The sequence below is a fragment of the Tachysurus fulvidraco genome, chromosome 17 (genome assembly GCF_022655615.1).
Source record: "Tachysurus fulvidraco isolate hzauxx_2018 chromosome 17, HZAU_PFXX_2.0, whole genome shotgun sequence".
In the NCBI taxonomy this organism is placed as follows: Eukaryota; Metazoa; Chordata; class Actinopteri; order Siluriformes; family Bagridae; genus Tachysurus; species Tachysurus fulvidraco.
In genome coordinates this window covers 2,804,874-2,820,557 of record NC_062534.1, presented here as the reverse complement: position 1 = coordinate 2,820,557, position 15,684 = coordinate 2,804,874, and the positions used below count along the sequence as shown (strand labels likewise).

The 15,684-nt window shown below is 34.6% G+C and overlaps 3 protein-coding genes across 5 annotated transcripts in view; all 3 read right to left on the bottom strand.

Annotated features, from left to right (window-relative positions):
- The window catches only part of LOC113638204, a gene marked incomplete at its 3' end in the record, with an annotated part of 2,574 nt that extends 812 nt beyond the window's left edge, over positions 1 to 1,762 (bottom strand). The window contains exons 1-2 of the mRNA XM_027139241.2: positions 1,606 to 1,762; positions 1,180 to 1,524 (exon numbers count right to left, since the gene is read on the bottom strand). Coding sequence (XP_026995042.2) covers positions 1,180 to 1,524; positions 1,606 to 1,642 — 382 coding nt within the window. The remainder of the gene's footprint in view (positions 1 to 1,179; positions 1,525 to 1,605) is intronic.
- A 2,831-nt stretch (positions 1,763 to 4,593) lies between these two features.
- LOC125139151 lies at positions 4,594 to 8,563 on the bottom strand. Of its 2 annotated transcripts, none has more exons than XM_047802132.1 (6): positions 8,468 to 8,563; positions 8,042 to 8,386; positions 6,343 to 6,687; positions 6,056 to 6,169; positions 5,782 to 5,831; positions 4,594 to 5,528 (listed from the first exon to the last, which is right to left on the bottom strand). In XM_047802132.1, the coding sequence occupies exons 1-6, from the start codon at positions 8,502 to 8,504 to the stop codon at positions 5,397 to 5,399; spliced, it is 1,023 nt and encodes a 340-aa protein (XP_047658088.1). In that variant the 5' UTR covers positions 8,505 to 8,563; the 3' UTR covers positions 4,594 to 5,396. The 2 variants fall into 2 exon arrangements, with proteins under 2 accessions (XP_047658088.1, XP_047658087.1); XM_047802131.1 differs by having other exon boundaries at positions 4,595 to 5,528; positions 6,056 to 6,172.
- A 2,515-nt stretch (positions 8,564 to 11,078) lies between these two features.
- LOC113638198 lies at positions 11,079 to 15,453 on the bottom strand. Of its 2 annotated transcripts, none has more exons than XM_027139230.2 (6): positions 15,313 to 15,453; positions 14,887 to 15,231; positions 13,196 to 13,540; positions 12,909 to 13,025; positions 12,635 to 12,684; positions 11,079 to 12,382 (listed from the first exon to the last, which is right to left on the bottom strand). In XM_027139230.2, the coding sequence occupies exons 1-6, from the start codon at positions 15,347 to 15,349 to the stop codon at positions 12,251 to 12,253; spliced, it is 1,026 nt and encodes a 341-aa protein (XP_026995031.2). In that variant the 5' UTR covers positions 15,350 to 15,453; the 3' UTR covers positions 11,079 to 12,250. The 2 variants fall into 2 exon arrangements, with proteins under 2 accessions (XP_026995031.2, XP_026995032.2); XM_027139231.2 differs by having other exon boundaries at positions 12,909 to 13,022.
- Between the last annotated feature and the right edge of the window lie 231 nt (positions 15,454 to 15,684).

Sequence of the window (15,684 nt, the reverse complement as noted above, 5' to 3'; positions counted from 1 at the left end):
AGGAATCTTAATAGAGGTTATTAAAATAAAATGATTAATCACAAGTTTATCATTAAGCATGTAATTAATTATTTAGTAAACGAACATATGGGACGTTTTTATTCAGTGTAAATTAAAGTCTGATGTCGTGTCTGTGAGTCCGATCTAAAGTGAGTCGTTCTTTCGGCGTGTTTTAGACGTGTGTTTTTCCCTCTGTTGATGATCTTACACTGAATTTTAGTTTTGAAGAGAAACCTGAGCTGCTTTTTAGATGAACAAACACTCGGAGCTTCTCAGAGAGCAGAAATGGGTTTGATATCAACATTTACTCTGAAGATACAAACATCTGTGTGGAGAAAAATACTTTTGTATGAATATATCACCTCTAATGTTATAGATAAAAACAGGAATAGTGATGAAACATGACAAATTCTTAAAGTCCTGAGTGTCTACTTTCATATGAGCTTCATATTAACACCACTGTAGAGTCAGACACGTGGAAGACGTTCAGTAGTGAACGTGGACGCGAGAAAAACTAACAGGTGGAAACTATTTTTAGGCCTCTGGAATTCCATATAAACTCACATTAAAGAAAATGACTCATTATTTAATAATTTAACTCTTGACAGAAAAATAAGGCATTTAAGTCATTTTTTTTAATAACTAAGTGAAGATATTTATTGTGTCTTGTTGGATGGGGAGATAAAATCTAAAAAAAATAAATAATAATTCATTAAATAAAACAAATATATACAGATTGTCATAAAATAACCACACGGTAAGCAAACAATAAAAATGATTAGTAAGCATATTTAGCAACACAAAAATATATTTTTCTTTCCTTTTACTTTTTTCTTAATTTATTTTTCTTTTTTATTCAATCTATTATGTATATTTATTACAGAATTCTTAATTACAGATAATACAAAGGCCACGTTTTCAACACCGACAGTGATTCTTGCCTCTGGATGATATACTGATGATGGAAAAACTTGGTATTTAGAAATTGTATGTTACTTTGAATTTTGAATTTATGAATTTTTTAAATCTTTTAAAATTTTAAATATCAGTATTTTTATACTACAAACTACAAAAAAATCCATCAACAGATTAAGCACTCTGTATTTACATTTATATGTGTGTGTGTGTGTGTGTGTGTGTGTGTGTGTGTGTGTGTGTGTGTGTGTGTGTGTGTGTTACCTGTCACAGCTACAAATGTTCCATTGGAAAATTCAAAATGGCCCCAGCTATATATGCCACAGAAATACAATCCTTCATCAGGTTTCTTTGTTTGTAGAATTGTTAAAGAAATTCCATTCACGATTTCATCTACTTTAAATCTTGAGCTGAACTCAGGTGAAGTTTGGGTGTCTATCAGTGCTGTTGTTTTCCCCACTTCCTCAGGCATCTGACCAAATTGTTGCTTGTACCAAACCATAAGTTCTTTACTGAGTTTTTTTTGAAACGTGCAGTTCAGAGACACACGTCCTCCAGACTTCACCCAGACAAACGACGTTTGGTTAAAATCCTCAGCGTGGGCTGGAACTAGAAAACCAGTTCAAGTCAGATCCAGTGTGACTGATGAAATACAGTAATAAATGATATCAACTCACATGTAAAACTTACACATTTGAAGAAATAACACGATCCAGAGTGGAGACATCTTCGTAAAACACACGATCCTTGAGTCGAGGTGTTTGTAAGTATTTAGAGAACCAAACCACTGAATTTTATACTGGAGACTTTCATCTGATTGGCTGGAACAAGTCACATGTTCACTTTAAATTTCCGTTCCACCTACATGTGTGTTTGTAACTCAGTTTGGGCAGCAGAAGAGAAGTCAGTGGTGAAATCGTGCAGTAAAAAACCTGTTCACATCGAACTGTTTCTACTTTACACTGATGCTTTCTATTCTGGGAATTTAATCATGGTAATTAAAAAGATTTGAACAGGTTAAAAAACCTAAAGAAATATTTATCAAGTGTTTTGCTGGAAAACTTTAAGTCTATAATGTATCATTTAACAGTTTATGGATTCAGTCCTGATTCAGATTTTTATTGAATTTCTGTTAGCATTAGCATCTTGCTAATTTGTAGAACTGACTCTGTGAGGTCTTTAATCATTTGTGAGGTTGGATTTGGGCTTAAAAATAATTATGAAATATTAAATTCTATTAATAAACACATCCAGTGTGTCTGCTTACATACACATAATACAGATAACATTGTTTTGCTCATTGTTTGTTCCACAAAGATCTACAAAGTTAGCATTAGCATCTTTAATCCTCTGAGATACAGCCATCGAACAGACGCACGCTGTTTTTTATTTCATCGTATTTTATGGCCTACCAGCTGCTACAATGAGAAACAGGGTTAACCAATCAGAATTGTGAATTTTCCCGGTTGTCTATAACAGCTATTAGACATGTAGCTACACTCTGACCTCAGAGATATCGAGGTGACGGTAAAGACAACGCGTGTGTTCATGGGTGGAAGTGTACATAAGAGATGAAAGCAAATTTGATTGAATGTCGAGTCTAAAAATATCATTTAGCATATTTTTTTATCATATTGAACTGAATTTATTTAAAGGTGGGGTCTCCATGGTTTGAAAGCCAATGTTGACATATAAAATCAGCAAAACAAACACGCCCCTAACCCAAACGGGTCCCACACCTGTATCGATATCTCCGCCCACACATACATACGTAACCCAGGCAACTAATGGAAAGAAACGTGTCTTTATCATAGCTGAAGGGAAGAACAATACGATTGCAGATAAACAAACAAGCAAAAATGACACACAAGCATAATCATGTAAAGGACAAAGTATGGGGTCAGAATTGTTTCGTTATTCTGAATAAATACACTATGATCCACAAATAAATATAAAGAGTTTCACAAATATTTTCACAAATTTCACAAAAAGAAATGAAATTCACAAATTTATAAAATGGGATTTGCAAATAAAAAAAATATTTATAAATTGTATTTATTTGCGAATTGCTTTCTGCTCATTTGTGAATCGCGTTCTGTGCATTTGTGAATCACTGCACGCATTTGTGGATTGCGTTCTGTGCATTTGTGGATTTAGGTGGACTCCGCCCACCGTCTACTCCAGCCAATCGGACAACGGTCTCGTGGCGCTGACCAATCGTGGCACGGTCTACCTCAAACCAATCACGTTCTGATTTACTCGCACTATCACAGTGTAATATGTACTGCAAAATACGATAAAAAAAAACAAATAAAAAACATTTGTCGCAGATTCGAGCCCAATCTGATAACCCTGTATGGATTGTAGCCAGCACTAAGGGTTAGTTCAATTCTGCTTTCTTTGAAAACGATTTAAGCATCATCAATGGGTCCAGGGGTAGTGTGAAGAGCGAGTAAATCAGAACGTGATTGGCTGGAGTAGACGGTGGGCGGAGTCCACCTATTTGTGGATTCTTGTGCACGTCTTGACGTTAGAAATGTTTCAAATCCACAAATGCACAGAACGCAATCCACAAATGTGTGCAGTGATTCACAAACACACAGAACGCGATTCACAAATGAGCAGGAAGCAATTCGCAAATAAATACAATTTATAAATATTTTTTTTATTTGCAAATCCCATTTTATAAATTTGTGAATTTCATTTCTTTTTGTGAAATTTGTGAAAATATTTGTGAAACTCTTTATATTTATTTGTGGATCATAGTGTATTTATTCAGAATAACGAAACAATTCTGACCCCATAACAATGGCATATATTAGTTCTGTGTAACAAAGCAAAACAGCGTTTAGCTCAGGAGTTATTGACTCGGGAAACTCCAACCTGTGAATATGTGGCCAACTTCCTGCTCCTTCAGTTCTCTCCAGCGCTGGAAAGCTGATCCTATATTAACACGTCCTACTTCTTGCCTTATCGTAAACCTTTCTTCGCTTTCTTTCTTTGTTTTTATCCTCCGTGTCAATGTTAAAACTGCTAATGTCACACATGCGCACCGAACACTCTCTCCGCCGCATATTGACAAGCCCCGCCCCTTTAATTCCTAGAAATGTTAGAGTTTCCCTTTGAAATGAAAGAGAAGGTCCTAGTTAAAATAAAAGTTCTTTATAAAGCATCTTAACACTTTAAAAGATCTCATAAGGTCAGAAAGTGTTAGGAGAAGCGAGGAGGACTTTTAAGAGGTTTAAGAGTTTCTTTATCAGAGGAGAAAATGACTGAAAGGTGAAGAGGGAGAAGAAAAAGTGTTGTATACAATATTTAATAATGATAGTGAGTTAATAAAACGATACAGATTAGATCGTGTAGGGATTATTTTGGTGACCAATCAGATTACAGATACAGAACAGAAATGATATACTGTATATTCTGCTGAGTCATTTATAGAGACTCTAACATCTCTGAAACAGATCCAAAGTGCCATAAAGGCAGAAATGATCTAATTTGTCTGTGTGACATTTCTGCTCTGTGTCGGAGATGTTTACATTTACATTTACATTACATTTATTACATTTATAACATACAGATGTTAGAACGTCTGTAATACGATCGGTCACGAACGTAATCCCTACACGATATAGTCTCAGATATCTGAACATAGAGACAAAGTGAAGGTTTATAATAGAGCAGATTTTAAAAGCGCTCCTATATTTATTAGACAACCAATCACAGTCTTTAAAATAACGTGTCATATCTAGTAACAGGTTAAGCCCCGCCTCCACTCTAACATAAAAGTTGTTGTCTTTTCCTTGTTCAGATTTGCTCCGAATTTGGTCGTGAATCACACTGAAGATAAGATTCATAGTTAGAAATTCTTCAAGCTAAATTAGGAGCTCTCTGAGATTCTTACAATTAAGATTTTATTTACTTCCACTGGAAAAGTTTTATTCTACACCCTGATGATAAAACATGTAAAAACTGACATCATCGTGATACTGATAGTGTGATATACAGAACACGTGTATGTATTTTATCGACTTTGGTCTGACTTGTGCTTTAACTGAGCTTCACCGTAGCAAGGAGTTAAAATTCATAACTGTTACGAGATGTGAAAGTGGGTGGTTTAAGATGAGGTTTGTTCCTACGCTCAAACCACAAACCTTTCCATTTACAAAATAAAACACAAAACTCTTCATTTATCATTGATGAATGTGTATACGTAGAATCTAATGAAAAAGCAGGAAATACAGACATAATATACGTTGTTCTGGCAAACAGAATGCAAAGCTTTGCTGAGAAACTCGGTTTGAAACCGAAAATAAATCAACAGTTTTTTTTAAAACCAAGTGTTTTATGACAAGCCGATATTCTACAGATTGGATAAAAGTTCTACGGATCATTTAAAAGTACAGAGCATCTGTTTGAGATCGTCGGCATTTTGTTAAACTGGAAAAATAAACTTTTAATAATAATATATATTAAATATTTTAAGTAGTGATGGAAGATTGCAGTTCAGAGTACACGCTGTTTTGAACTCGAACTCGATTCTCTCTCGCTCTTTTACTTTTCTTTTCTTTGAAGTGTAAGGCAGCGTAATTCAGCTCCACAGTGTCAGAGTCCTAAATAAATAATAAAAAAAAGAAAGTAAAATAAAGAGTAAACTGATGATTATATAAGATTTATATTTATATAAGCATCGGTATTTATCTAAAGTATTTATAATCTATAATTATTAATGAATTAGATTTTTTTTTAATTATCAATGATTACAAATAATAAAATCAAGAATAATCTACAATGATCTATCAATTATTAATGATGCTTTATTATTATTAGAATCCCGAGTCATTCCCTGTAGAAGTGAACAAGTACCTGAGTGTTCGTCTCGTCAGTGTTTATCACGGCATCGTGCTGAATTCTCTCTGTGAACAAAAGAGTGAATGTAATGAAGATTCTCTTCTATAACGAGTCTGATTCATTCTGCACAAAGATGTGACACTGCTAACGTTTTCCTGATTCTATTTGAACACGATGGACCCGAATCTAATAATAATATGAACTGAATCTGAAGGTTAAATAAGCGCTGAGGTCATTTTTAACGCTGTATGTATTAAAATAAATGTACGCTGTTATATTAAACACTCACCTCTGTGTTGTGGACCGTTTTTTCTTTTACAGAGTAAAACAGTTTGAACAGAAATCAGAATCCCGCACATTACCAGCGCTGTTCCCAGACAGATCACTACAGGATTATAAGATGCTGCTTTAAGACACAAAAAAATCATCAAATTATTGTCTGCATATGAACATGGAATATGATCAGCAAGAAAAAAAGCATAGCGTGTCACATCACATAACAATGACAAATATGAACGTCTTTCTTGGTTTCTGTATCTATAAACCCCAAATAATACACACAAAATGTTCACCAACCAACGTTCTGCATCTGTATTTGTGTCCCGTTCCCGAAGATGATCTTTCCACACAGGAGCACAGCGCAGTAGTAAGTTCCAGTATCATTGAGGCTGAGGATGTTCTTGGAGAAGTTGTACACACAGGTGTGTGTAGAAGAGTCGCTCTCACACTGACGGCTGCTGTCGTGATGAGTGTAAATAATTTGAGGATGGGATTGTGGTGGAGCAGCTCTGAACCAGAGCACTTGGAGTTCTGCTGCTCTGCTCTCAGAGAGAACCGAGCACTGCAGAGTCACTGAGGTTCCTGCAGGAACCGAGTCCGACACACCGCGCTGCCACACACTCACTTTTACTTCTCTGTCATCTGATCAGTGTGATATAGACACAGACTATTTAGACTGTACCTATTTATACACTGAGTTTAAAATTTACTTACTAAATACCCACTGGATCCCTAATACACTTGTGTACAGCACTTTACAAAGACCAAAACAATGTATATCTAAGATTAAAGATAAAATAATTCATAATTTTTACTATTCATAAAATCTCTACTGAAGGAATCTTAATAGAGGTTATTAAAATAATAATCTAAAATAAATGGAATTGATTAATTACAAGTTTAATATTAAACATGTAATTAATTATTTAGTAAACGAACATATGGGACGTTTTTATTCAGTGTAAATATAAGCCTGATGTCGTGTCTGTGAGTCTGATCTAAAGTGAGTCAAGACCCTGTTGTTCTTTCGGTGTGTTTTAGACGTGTGTTTTTCCCTCTGTTGATGATCTTACACTGAATTTTAGTGTTGAAGAGAAATCTGAGCTGCTTTTTAGAAGAACAAACACTCGGAGCTTCTCAGAGAGCAGAAATGGGTTTGAGATCAACATTTACTCTGAAGATACAAACATATCTTTTGAGAATAATACTTTTCTATGAATATATCACCCCTAGTGTTGAAATAGTCATGAAACACGACAAATTCTTAAGTGTCTACTTTCATATGAGCTTCATATTAACACCACTGTGGAGTGAGACACGTGGAAGACGTTCAGTAGTGAACGTGGACGCGAGAAAAACTAACAGGTGGAAACTATTTTTAGGCCTCTGGAAAAAGTCCATATAAACTCACATTAAAGAAAATGACTCATTATTTAATAATTTAACTCTAGACAGTAAAAATAAGGCATTTGAGTCATTTTTTAATAACTAAGTGAACATATTTATTGTATGTCTTGTTAGATGGGGAGATAAAATCTAAAAATAATAATAATAATAATCATGTATTAAATAAAACAAATATATACAGATTGTCATAAAATAACCACACACAGCAAAGAATAAAAATGATTAGTAAGCATATTTAGCAACATAAAAATTGTTTTTTCTTTCCTTTTACTTTTTTCTTAAATTATTTTTCTTTTTTTATTCTATTTATTGTGTATATTTATTACATAATTCTTAATTACAGGTAATACAAAGGCAATGTTTTCAACAGCGACAGTGATTCTTGCCTCTGGATGATATACTGATGATGGAAAAACTTGGTATTTAGAAAATATGTATGTTAATTTTTTAAAAGGTGAATTTTTAATTTTTTTACATTTTTAAATCTCAGTATTTTTACACCACAAACTAATTATTGGAAAAATCCATCTACAGATAAAACACTGTATATACATTTATATGTGCATGTGTGTATGTGTGTGTGTGTTACCTGTCACAGCTACAAATGTTCCATTGGAAAATTCAAAATGGCCCCAGCTATATATGCCACAGAAATACAATCCTTCATCAGGTTTCTTTGTTTGTAGAATTGTTAAAGAAATTCCATTCACGATTTCATCTACTTTAAATCTTGAGCTGAACTCAGGTGAAGTTTGGGTGTCTATCAGTGCTGTTGTTTTCCTCACTTCCTCAGGCATCTGACCAAATTGTTGTTTGTACCAAACTATAAGTTCTTTACTGACTTTTTCTCGAAACGTGCAGTTCAGAGTCACACGTCCTCCAGACTTCACCCAGACAAACGGCGTTTGGTTAAAATCCTCAGCGTGGGCTGGAACTATAAAACCAGTTCAAGTCAGATCCAGTGTGACTGATGAAATACAGTAATAAATGATATCAACTCACGTGTAAAACTTACAAATTTGAAGAAATAACACGATCCAGAGTGGAGACATCTTCGTAAAACACACGATCCTTGAGTCGAGGTGTTTGTAAGTATTTAGAGAACCAAACCACTGAATTTTATACTGGAGACTTTCATCTGATTGGCTGGAACAAGTCACATGTTCACTTTAAATTTCCGTTCCACCTACATGTGTGTTTGTAACTCAGTTTGGGCAGCAGAAGAGAAGTCAGTGGTGAAATCGTGCAGTAAAAAACCTGTTCACATCGAACTGTTTCTACTTTACACTGATGCTTTCTATTCTGGGAATTTAATCATGGTAATTAAAAAGATTTGAACAGGTTAAAAAACCTAAAGAAATATTTATCAAGTGTTTTGCTGGAAAACTTTAAGTCTATAATGTATCATTTAACAGTTTATGGATTCAGTCCTGATTCAGATTTTTATTGAATTTCTGTTAGCATTAGCATCTTGCTAATTTGTTGAACTGACTCTGTGAGGTCTTTAATCATTTGTGAGGTTGGATTTGGGCTTAAAAATAATTATGAAATATTAAATTCTATTAATAAACACATCCAGTGTGTCTGCTTACATACACATAATACAGATAACATTGTTTTGCTCATTGTTTGTTCCACAAAGATCTACAAAGTTAGCATTAGCATCTTTAATCCTCTGAGATACAGCCATCGAACAGACGCACGCTGTTTTTTATTTCATCGTATTTTATGGCCTACCAGCTGCTACAATGAGAAACAGGGTTAACCAATCAGAATTGTGAATTTTCCCGGTTGTCTATAACAGCTATTAGACATGTAGCTACACTCTGACCTCAGAGATATCGAGGTGACGGTAAAGACAACGCGTGTGTTCATGGGTGGAAGTGTACATAAGAGATGAAAGCAAATTTGATTGAATGTCGAGTCTAAAAATATCATTTAGCATATTTTTTTATCATATTGAACTGAATTCATTTAAAGGTGGGGTCTCCATGGTTTGAAAGCCAATGTTGACATATAAAATCACCAAAACAAACACGCCCCTAACCCAAACGGGTCCCACACCTGTATCGATATCTCCGCCCACACATACATACGTAACCCAGGCAACTAATGGAAAGAAACGTGTCTTTATCATAGCTGAAGGGAAGAACAATACGATTGCAGATAAACAAACAAGCAAAAATGACACACAAGCATAATCATGTAAAGGACAAAGTATGGGGTCAGAATTGTTTCGTTATTCTGAATAAATACACTATGATCCACAAATAAATATAAAGAGTTTCACAAATATTTTCACAAATTTCACAAAAAGAAATGAAATTCACAAATTTATAAAATGGGATTTGCAAATAAAAAAAATATTTATAAATTGTATTTATTTGCGAATTGCTTTCTGCTCATTTGTGAATCGCGTTCTGTGCATTTGTGAATCACTGCACGCATTTGTGGATTGCGTTCTGTGCATTTGTGGATTTAGGTGGACTCCGCCCACCGTCTACTCCAGCCAATCGGACAACGGTCTCGTGGCGCTGACCAATCGTGGCACGGTCTACCTCAAACCAATCACGTTCTGATTTACTCGCACTATCACAGTGTAATATGTACTGCAAAATACGATAAAAAAAAAACAAATAAAAAACATTTGTCGCAGATTCGAGCCCAATCTGATAACCCTGTATGGATTGTAGCCAGCACTAAGGGTTAGTTCAATTCTGCTTTCTTTGAAAACGATTTAAGCATCATCAATGGGTCCAGGGGTAGTGTGAAGAGCGAGTAAATCAGAACGTGATTGGCTGGAGTAGACGGTGGGCGGAGTCCACCTATTTGTGGATTCTTGTGCACGTCTTGACGTTAGAAATGTTTCAAATCCACAAATGCACAGAACGCAATCCACAAATGTGTGCAGTGATTCACAAACGCACAGAACGCGATTCACAAATGAGCAGGAAGCAATTCGCAAATAAATACAATTTATAAATATTTTTTTTATTTGCAAATCCCATTTTATAAATTTGTGAATTTCATTTCTTTTTGTGAAATTTGTGAAAATATTTGTGAAACTCTTTATATTTATTTGTGGATCATAGTGTATTTATTCAGAATAACGAAACAATTCTGACCCCATAACAATGGCATATATTAGTTCTGTGTAACAAAGCAAAACAGCGTTTAGCTCAGGAGTTATTGACTCGGGAAACTCCAACCTGTGAATATGTGGCCAACTTCCTGCTCCTTCAGTTCTCTCCAGCGCTGGAAAGCTGATCCTATATTAACACGTCCTACTTCTTGCCTTATCGTAAACCTTTCTTCGCTTTCTTTCTTTGTTTTTATCCTCCGTGTCAATGTTAAAACTGCTAATGTCACACATGCGCACCGAACACTCTCTCCGCCGCATATTGACAAGCCCCGCCCCTTTAATTCCTAGAAATGTTAGAGTTTCCCTTTGAAATGAAAGAGAAGGTCCTAGTTAAAATAAAAGTTCTTTATAAAGCATCTTAACACTTTAAAAGATCTCATAAGGTCAGAAAGTGTTAGGAGAAGCGAGGAGGACTTTTAAGAGGTTTAAGAGTTTCTTTATCAGAGGAGAAAATGACTGAAAGGTGAAGAGGGAGAAGAAAAAGTGTTGTATACAATATTTAATAATGATAGTGAGTTAATAAGACGATACAGATTAGATCGTGTAGGGATTATTTTGGTGACCAATCAGATTACAGATACAGAACAGAAATGATATACTGTATATTCTGCTGAGTCATTTATAGAGACTCTAACATCTCTGAAACAGATCCAAAGTGCCATAAAGGCAGAAATGATCTAATTTGTCTGTGTGACATTTCTGCTCTGTGTCGGAGATGTTTACATTTACATTTACATTACATTTATAACATACAGTTGTTAGAACATCTGTAATACGATCGGTCACAAAAGTAATCCCTACACGATATAGTCTCAGATATCTGAACATAGAGACAAAGTATAGGTTTATAATAGAGCAGATTTTAAAAGCGCTCCTATATTTATTAGACAACCAATCACAGTCTTTAAAATAACGTGTCATATCTAGTAACAGGTTAAGCCCCGCCTCCACTCTAACATAAAAGTTGTTGTCTTTTCCTTGTTCAGATTTGCTCCGAATTTGGTCGTGAATCACACTGAAGATAAGATTCATAGTTAGAAATTCTTCAAGCTAAATTAGGAGCTCTCTGAGATTCTTACAATTAAGATTTTATTTACTTCCACTGGAAAAGTTTTATTCTACACCCTGATGATAAAACATGTAAAAACTGACATCATCGTGATACTGATAGTGTGATATACAGAACACGTGTATGTATTTTATCGACTTTGGTCTGACTTGTGCTTTAACTGAGCTTCACCGTAGCAAAGAGTTAAAATTCATAACTGTTACGAGATGTGAAAGTGGGTGGTTTAAGATGAGGTTTGTTCCTACGCTCAAACCACAAACCTTTCCATTTACAAAATCAAACACAAAACTCTTCATTTATCATTGATGAATGTGTATACGTAGAATCTAATGAAAAAGCAGGAAATACAGACATATTATACGTTGTTCTGGCAAACAGAATGCAAAGCTTTGCTGAGAAACTCGGTTTGAAACCGAAAATAAATCAACAGTTCTTTTTAAAACCAAGTGTTTTATGACAAGCCGATATTCTACAGATTGGATAAAAGTTCTACGGATCATTTAAAAGTACAGAGCATCTGTTTGAGATCGTCGGCATTTTGTTAAACTGGAAAAATAAACTTTTAATAATAATATATATTAAATATTTTAAGTAGTGATGGAAGATTGCAGTTCAGAGTACACGCTGTTTTGAACTCGAACTCGATTCTCTCTCGCTCTTTTACTTTTCTTTTCTTTGAAGTGTAAGGCAGCGTAATTCAGCTCCACAGTGTCAGAGTCCTAAATAAATAATAAAAAAAGAAAGTAAAATAAAGAGTAAACTGATGATTATATAAGATTTATATTTATATAAGCATCGGTATTTATCTAAAGTATTTATAATCTATAATTATTAATGAATTAGATTTTTTTTTAATTATCAATGATTACAAATAATAAAATCAAGAATAATCTACAATGATCTATCAATTATTAATGATGCTTTATTATTATTAGAATCCTGAGTCATTCCCTGTAGAAGTGAACAAGTACCTGAGTGTTCGTCTCGTCAGTGTTTATCACGGCATCGTGCTGAATTCTCTCTGTGAACAAAAGAGTGAATGTAATGAAGATTCTCTTCTATAACGAGTCTGATTCATTCTGCACAAAGATGTGACACTGCTAACGTTTTCCTGATTCTATTTGAACACGATGGTCCCGAAACTAATAATAATATGAACTGAATCTGAAGGTTAAATAAGCGCTGAGGTCATTTTTAATGCTGTATGTATTAAAATAAATGTACGCTGTTATATTAAACACTCACCTCTGTGTTGTGGACCGTTTTTTCTTTTACAGAGTAAAACAGTTTGAACAGAAATCAGAATCCCGCACATTACCAGCGCTGTTCCCAGACAGATCACTACAGGATTATAAGATGCTGCTTTAAGACACAAAAAAATCATCAAATTATTGTCTGCATATGAACATGGATTATGATCAGCAAGAAAAAAAGCATAGCGTGTCACATCACATAACAATGACAAATATGAACGTCTTTCTTGGTTTCTGTATCTATAAACCCCAAATAATACACACAAATTGTTCACCAACCAACGTTCTGCATCTGTATTTGTGTCCCGTTCCCGAAGATGATCTTCCCACACAGGAGCACAGCGCAGTAGTAAGTTCCAGTATCATTGAGGCTGACGATGTTCTTGGAGAAGTTGTACACACAGGTGTGTGTAGAAGAGTCGCTCTCACACTGACGGCTGCTGTTGTGATGAGTGTAAATGATTTGAGGATGGGATTGTGGTGGAGCAGCTCTGAACCAGAGCACTTGGAGTTCTGCTGCTCTGCTCTCAGAGAGTACCGAGCACTGCAGAGTCACTGAGGCTCCTGCAGGAACCGAGTCCGACACGCCGCGCTGCCACACACTCACTTTTACTTCTCTGTCATCTGATCAGTGTGATATAGACACAGACAATTTAGACTGTACCTATTTATACACTGAGTTTACAATTTACTTACTAAATACCCACTGGATCCCTAATACACTTGTGTACAGCATTTTACAAAGACCAAAACAATGTATATCTAAGAATAAAGATAAAATAATTCATAATTTTTACTATACATAAAATCTCTACTGAAGGAATCTTAATAGAGGTTATTAAAATAAAATCTTATTAAGGAATTGATTAATCACAAGTTTAATATTAAACATGTAATTAATTATTTAGTAAACGAACATATGGGACGTTTTTATTCAGTGTAAATATAAGCCTGATGTTGTGTCTGTGAGTCTGACCTAAAGTGAGTCAGGACCCTGTTGTTCTTTCGGTGTCTTTTAGACGTGTGTTTTTCCCTCTGTTGATGATCTTACACTGAATTTTAGTGTTAAAGAGAAATCTGAGCTGCTTTTTAGAAGAACAAACACTCGGAGCTTCTCAGAGAGCAGAAATGGGTTTGAGATCAACATTTACTCTGAAGATACAAACATATCTTTTGAGAATAATACTTTTCTATGAATATATCACCCCTAGTGTTGAAATAGTCATGAAACACGACAAATTCTTAAGTGTCTACTTTCATATGAGCTTCATATTAACACCACTGTGGAGTGAGACACGTGGAAGACGTTCAGTAGTGAACGTGGACGCGAGAAAAACTAACAGGTGGAAACTATTTTTAGGCCTCTGGAAAAAGTCCATATAAACTCACATTAAAGAAAATGACTCATTATTTAATAATTTAACTCTAGACAGTAAAAATAAGGCATTTGAGTCATTTTTTAATAACTAAGTGAACATATTTATTGTATGTCTTGTTAGATGGGGAGATAAAATCTAAAAAAAAAATAATAATAATCATGTATTAAATAAAACAAATATATACAGATTGTCATAAAATAACCACACACAGCAAAGAATAAAAATGATTAGTAAGCATATTTAGCAACATAATTGTTTTTTCTTTCCTTTTACTTTTTTCTTAAATTATTTTTCTTTTTTATTCTATTTATTGTGTATATTTATTACATAATTCTTAATTACAGGTAATACAAAGGCAATGTTTTCAACAGCGACAGTGATTCTTGCCTCTGGATGATATACTGATGATGGAAAAACTTGGTATTTAGAAAATATGTACGTAAATTTTTTAAAAGGTGAATTTTTTAATTTTTTTACATTTTTAAATCTCAGTATTTTTACACCACAAACTAATTATTGGAAAAATCCATCTACAGATAAAACACTGTATATACATTTATATGTGCATGTGTGTATGTGTGTGTGTGTTACCTGTCACAGCTACAAATGTTCCATTGGAAAATTCAAAATGGCCCCAGCTATATATGCCACAGAAATACAATCCTTCATCAGGTTTCTTTGTTTGTAGAATTGTTAAAGAAATTCCATTCACGATTTCATCTACTTTAAATCTTGAGCTGAACTCAGGTGAAGTTTGGGTGTCTATCAGTGCTGTTGTTTTCCTCACTTCCTCAGGCATCTGACCAAATTGTTGTTTGTACCAAACTATAAGTTCTTTACTGACTTTTTCTCGAAACGTGCAGTTCAGAGTCACACGTCCTCCAGACTTCACCCAGACAAACGGCGTTTGGTTAAAATCCTCAGCGTGGGCTGGAACTATAAAACCAGTTCAAGTCAGATCCAGTGTGACTGATGAAATACAGTAATAAATGATATCAACTCACATGTAAAACTTACACATTTGAAGAAATAACACGATCCAGAGTGGAGACATCTTCGTAAAACACACGATCCTTGAGTCGAGGTGTTTGTAAGTATTTAGAGAACCAAACCACTGAATTTTATACTGGAGACTTTCATCTGATTGGCTGGAACAAGTCACATGTTCACTTTAAATTTCCGTTCCACCTACATGTGTGTTTGTAACTCAGTTTGGGCAGCAGAAGAGAAGTCAGTGGTGAAATCGTGCAGCAACAAACCTGTTCACATCGAACTGTTTCTACTTTACATTGATGCTTTCTATTCTGGGAATTTAATCATGGTAATTAAAAAGATTTGAACAGGTTAAAAAACCTAAAGAAATATTTATCAAGTGTTTTGCTGGAAAAC

Excerpts from the sequence above, each read along its gene's own strand:
- LOC125139151 (XM_047802131.1), bottom strand. The coding sequence starts at position 8,504 with ATGTCTCCACTCTGGATCGTGTTATTTCTTCAAATTT. Across the intron at positions 6,173-6,342 it reads AATACAGATGCAGAACGTTG|CAGCATCTTATAATCCTGTA; the intron begins GTTGGTGAACAT and ends TGTGTCTTAAAG. Across the intron at positions 5,832-6,055 it reads AAACGGTCCACAACACAGAG|AGAGAATTCAGCACGATGCC; the intron begins GTGAGTGTTTAA and ends TTTTGTTCACAG.
- LOC113638198 (XM_027139230.2), bottom strand. The coding sequence starts at position 15,349 with ATGTCTCCACTCTGGATCGTGTTATTTCTTCAAATGT. Across the intron at positions 12,685-12,908 it reads AAACGGTCCACAACACAGAG|AGAGAATTCAGCACGATGCC; the intron begins GTGAGTGTTTAA and ends TTTTGTTCACAG. Across the intron at positions 12,383-12,634 it reads CTGACGAGACGAACACTCAG|GACTCTGACACTGTGGAGCT; the intron begins GTACTTGTTCAC and ends TTATTTATTTAG.